The sequence below is a fragment of the Misgurnus anguillicaudatus genome, chromosome 3 (genome assembly GCF_027580225.2).
Source record: "Misgurnus anguillicaudatus chromosome 3, ASM2758022v2, whole genome shotgun sequence".
Lineage (NCBI taxonomy): Eukaryota > Metazoa > Chordata > Actinopteri > Cypriniformes > Cobitidae > Misgurnus > Misgurnus anguillicaudatus.
This window is the reverse complement of record NC_073339.2, coordinates 16,594,404-16,599,621: the sequence shown is the minus strand read 5'-3', so window position 1 is coordinate 16,599,621 and position 5,218 is coordinate 16,594,404. Positions and strand designations below refer to the sequence as shown.

General features: G+C 36.7%; 1 protein-coding gene across 1 annotated transcript in view; it reads left to right on the top strand.

The window, feature by feature from the left end:
- Window positions 1-1,313: 1,313 nt before the first annotated feature.
- The window catches only part of LOC129444300 (sarcoplasmic/endoplasmic reticulum calcium ATPase 2), a 33,575-nt gene continuing 29,670 nt past the window's right edge, over window positions 1,314-5,218 (top strand). Inside the window, exons 1-3 of the mRNA XM_073862439.1 lie at window positions 1,314-1,770; window positions 3,967-4,086; window positions 4,254-4,271. Coding sequence (XP_073718540.1) covers window positions 3,969-4,086; window positions 4,254-4,271 — 136 coding nt within the window. The 5' untranslated portion in view covers window positions 1,314-1,770; window positions 3,967-3,968. The remainder of the gene's footprint in view (window positions 1,771-3,966; window positions 4,087-4,253; window positions 4,272-5,218) is intronic.

Sequence of the window (5,218 nt, the reverse complement as noted above, 5' to 3'; positions counted from 1 at the left end):
TGCTATTGAGTCTTCTGCACGTTACAGTTTGTGTTTATGTTGAGTCTCTAAGCACTTTTCACATGCACAAAAACATGTCAGTCATTCAGATCATTATGTCCTCTAATCTCCTTAAAGAGGACATTTCACAAGGCTATTTTTAGATATAAAATAAATATTTGGTGTCCCCCGAGTACATATGTGAAGTAGCTCAAAATACCCCACAGATAATTTACTCCAACATGTTATAATGAGCTGATCCCGTGGTTGGATAGTGCAGATTAAGGGACAGTATTATTATAATAAGATCCCCTTCTGACATCACAAAGGGAGCCAAATTTCAATTACCTAATTTTTCACATGCTTGTAGAGAATGGTTTACCCAAATTAAGGTACTGGGGTTTTTTATCATATTTTCTTGGTTGATAGAAGCACAGGGGACCCAATTATAACACTTTAACATGGAAAAAGTCTGATTTTCATGATATGTCTCCTTTCCTTTTCATATATCACCACATAGATCACAGTTTATAGGCAATGTCCAGTTCAATTTCACTTCAGTGTTTTTGGCATATACTTGTAACACTCCCTGTTGCCGTCTTGGTTCAGAAATAATGGGCAACATACTTTTTACATAAGACTGTAAATGAATGAAATGGTAAATTTGTATGTTCGAATTTTATATCAGGGACCAAAATAGTCTTTACAGTAAATGCATATATATTCATAACATTTTCCATGCATGAGTTGCTGCTCCTTTTCAAAAGAGAATGTTAATAATTAGCAACCTGTAATAGGGGCAGATAATTATAGCAACAATAGAAATAGGTCAGGTCCCTTCCCACGTCATCAGCCCCTGTGTTTGTCAGATTTATGTGAATTGTGATTTGAAATAAATTACTACAAACGTTTGCTACAAAAATTTGCAACGATTTGTTTTCCATCTTGACCTCATATACTGGCCCAGTATCCCACAACGAACTGACTGATAAACTAAAATATAGGCCTAGCTCATTTGAGTGACAGATGGACGCTGTGGAAGGGGCTGTATTTTTGACCAAAACCACATTATCCCGCCTCCTCAGCTAGCCATTGTATTTCATTGGCTCCTTATTGTGTCCATTAACATTTAGTTGTTCTAAGTGGCTTATGTAAATGTCAAATTGTGTGACGTATAGTGTCGCACACAACGGTCACTGGTTAAAGAGCAAGCCACAATGCGGTTGGAAGACCCGCCCTCCTGCAGCAGAAACGAGAGGGCGGGATTATAGAGACAGGCATGAAACTGATTAGTCCAATTCATCCTTCAGTTTAATGTTCTGATTGCTGATTGGCTGCAGCGCTGCTTATCGTTCCTGCGACTGAAGCGCCTACAGTAATATGTCGCTTGGTGATCTAGTATTAAATAAAGCGACGGTTGTGTAGACGACGTAGCGGTGGATTAAAGCTAATTTGCAATTTAAAACCCCACCGGTACATTAAGCAAACCCGGACAGCGTCGAAAATCCAGAGAAAAGTCAGATTTTAATTGAACAGTGGATTTTCTGAATCATTTTACGGATCATGCTGATATCAGAAGAAAATCGCATACCAGAAAATCATCATTTGCCTTGAGCTGCGCTGCAGTGCGATCACTCTTCTTCACTGTCCTGTTGGATTTCAACAGCAGATCGATCTACAATACCACACAACGTATTGTGTTATTCCCGGGATATTCTGCTGTCAAATTACACTGAGATTTTGTATAACTGAGGTTATTGGTGTGCAGAGGGCTGAATTACAGTTAAACTGGTGAGTAAGGTGTTGCCAGCATCACATTGTGTACAGTAAAATCGATAATGCCTGATCACTCATAGATACATACGAGATCCGATCATCGCTGTGTGCGCGCGTATCAGCTGACTTGACAGCAAGATGAACAGTTTATTTATTTACTATAATACGGCGCCTTTGTTTACGTTGCAACGTCATTTGCAAGGACACAAAATGAAGTAACGTTACACGAGCCTAATCAAATGGAAACACTTGATTATATTTTCTTAAAATATTTAGTGTGTTCCATGCAAAGTTTAAATATAATACTAAAAATGATTTTTCGTCACTAGTATTAAATAAAGCGACTAGTATTAAATAATAACATAACTTGCAGGTAGCTAACAGGTGCGCATCAGGTGCACCATCATAACAGAGCTGTGTACCATCATAACAGAGCTGTGTGGTGATATATGCAGGTAACCTTAGCCAAGTTAGTTAGCTAAGCTATGTTTGTTAAATAAGTTACTATGTAGCCTATACTGTGATTTTCTTAAAGTGATAGTTTACCAGAAATAAATACATGGCTGTATACTCTTCAGGCCATTCAAGTATATGATTGTTTTCTCCAGTAATAGAGTAAAGAAGATTTTAGTACGAAACTGTTTTCCTTGATGATTTATAAAATAAGTTTACACTTACCAGCCGTAACCATAGACATTGAGGGGACATGCCCCCCCCCCAATAATCAGAAACTTTGTATATTTTTGATAGACATACATAAAGCCCTGAAAGCAGATGGAGGCGACAAAAATGAATACCCTCAGCTTCTGACAATATATTGTATATAAACTACTGCTAATGTTGTAAATAATGTTCAGTTTTTTGCACAGAGTGAGCACTTCCCTTTGTATTCATTTTGTGTGGGCTGTATCTACTCCTTTGACACTCAAAGATATGGCACCTGTGGACTTGCATTATATTAATCAGGGCTAGTCAACTGGTGGCCCGCGGGCCAAATGTGGCCCGCCTAATATCTTTGTCTGATTTAAAATCAGTGTGGTTACTTTTACCTTCCACAGTACATGACCAATGACAGCCGATATATATCGAAAGATGAGGCGGAAAGGGGCTGCGCGGGGTGCCATACATCTGTGGGTGTAAATTTCAGATCGAATTTGAGATGGATGCATTAAAAAATAATAATAATAACTTGTGCGACTACACCGCATGTGAAACGCCGAACAGAAGTGATGTATTTCAGAGTGTTTTAATTAAAACACTGTGTGCAAGTTGAAAATTATGAATCCTATTTATGTCTATTTATTTATCCTTTATTTATTGAATCCTTTAAAAATGATTGTTTACTGATAAGTAAATTATAAAGTATAAATATATTCATAGATTGAAGGCTCTTTTGCTGGAATGAGTTCACACGGATTTACGATTAAACTGAAATTTCATTACGACTGCCGCTAGGGGGCGAACTCTTGACAGTCGTGTCCGAATGTAGTTTACAATGGAAAGGCGGTTTAGCCTATATATCTTTAAAATATTAAAAAAGAAAACATGAAGTGTTATTTTAATCATTAGGAGAAGACTGGCTATATGTTGTGAATTCTTGAAATGTAACATTTTATGAAAGAGCTCTGCGTTACAGTTAGTGCTATACAAAATACATGTGTTGATTATTTACACTTGCACGTTTTTGTGCAATGTTCATAGTTAAACTATTAACATTTGGCTCTTGCAATATTAAAAAAGAAAATATGAGTTTTCTGTAATTAAATACTGGATATAAAGTTATAACATATATAATAATAATAATACTGATTATATATATATATAGGTAAAAGTAAAAATATATAAAAGGTAAAAATAGGGGTAAAAGTTTGCCCCGCATCATATTTACAATTTTTAAATCTGGTCCTCGAAGGAAAGTAGTTAAAGACCGCTGACATAAATCATCAAAGACCGCAGTTTAAAATATTTAGAAAATATTTTCTTTACAGTTTTATTAAAGGAAAAATGTCACCTACAGTTAGGATGGCCTGAAGTAATTTACCAGCAAATATTCATTTTCTTCTGTAAACTATTTCTTTAAATAGTTTATATGAAACAATTAAACAATTGTTAAAAGTGGTATATACATAAAATTTTATTATATTTAAATATAAAAGTTAAACGGCTCAGTTTAGAATTGTCAAAAGCTAATAAGATTTTTCTCTCCTGTAGGGATGGACAATGCCCATACTAAGACGGTTGAGGAGGTGCTGGGTTATTTTGGTGTCAACGAAACAACAGGACTGAGCTCTGAGCAATTAAGGAAGAGCAGGGAAAAATATGGTCCCAATGGTACAGCACAACACAACATGTCTAATCTATGCATTTAGACAGTCACCATACTGCATTGCATTTAATTGAAGCAAATTGCACCGTATAAATAAATGTTTTTTATGATATAGTTTAACCATATACATTTTTTCTGCCCCTCTTTTATTTGTCTGCAATTTTTGCCACAGAGTTACCTGCAGAAGAAGGTGAGCTGCTCCTCTGGGCATTTGTAATTATTAGCAGAGCTTTCATCATATCTTATTGTGTTAAGCGTCTCTCTGAGCTTACCTTAGCTGCATAGGAGATGCTAGTTTGTAGTTAATTGGAGTTATTATTGGATTCCCTTGTGGAGCTTGGTTGAGGTTTTCAGTCGCTTTGTGGCTAAACAGAGACACTGACTACGTTTACATGTACACCAATAATGCGATTATTTATAATAATCAGAGTAAGGACTTAAGTAATATGTTTACATGACTGGATCTAACCTCTTCACTCATGTTTACATGCATTTTTTTTTTTATTCGCTAATGATCGTGTTTATAATTCATACGTACTGTCTACTGTTTAATAGGGATGAGACAGTAAATGCCGATATACTGTACACTAATAATACGTCGGACCTTCAAGTTACCATAGCAGCTCTTTCCAGCAGTTGGACGAAATATTCACAGCTAGTATTACTGATCAGAGAATGTGCATGAATTACCTCCATCAAATTGTTGATGCGCCAATTCGTCGGCGGCAAACCAGACGGCTTTGGACGAGACCTGTGTACGCAGGCGCGCGGACTTGGTGGGTTGTGTCAGTGCTTCACATTGCCACCTAGCCGTCTGGAGTGTATACTGCATCGAATATCACACATTTTTGCGTCACCGTATGCACGCAGATTTCTTCCTCAATACGTATAAACGCGGAATAAAAAGTGATAACGCAACGGCACTTTTGCGTTTTCTTTTCAGATCGTTTCCATGTAAATGTAGCCTTAAATACTAAGTTTGACCATATGGTTAGGTTAACGCGCATTATCATCTGGGGGGACTGCCCCCCTTTACGACGGGCCTGGCTTAAACACATTATTTTTTATTTACATGAGGTAAAGTTGCAATATTGCCAACATCCCATTATAATTGTATTATGAGGGTGCATGTAAACG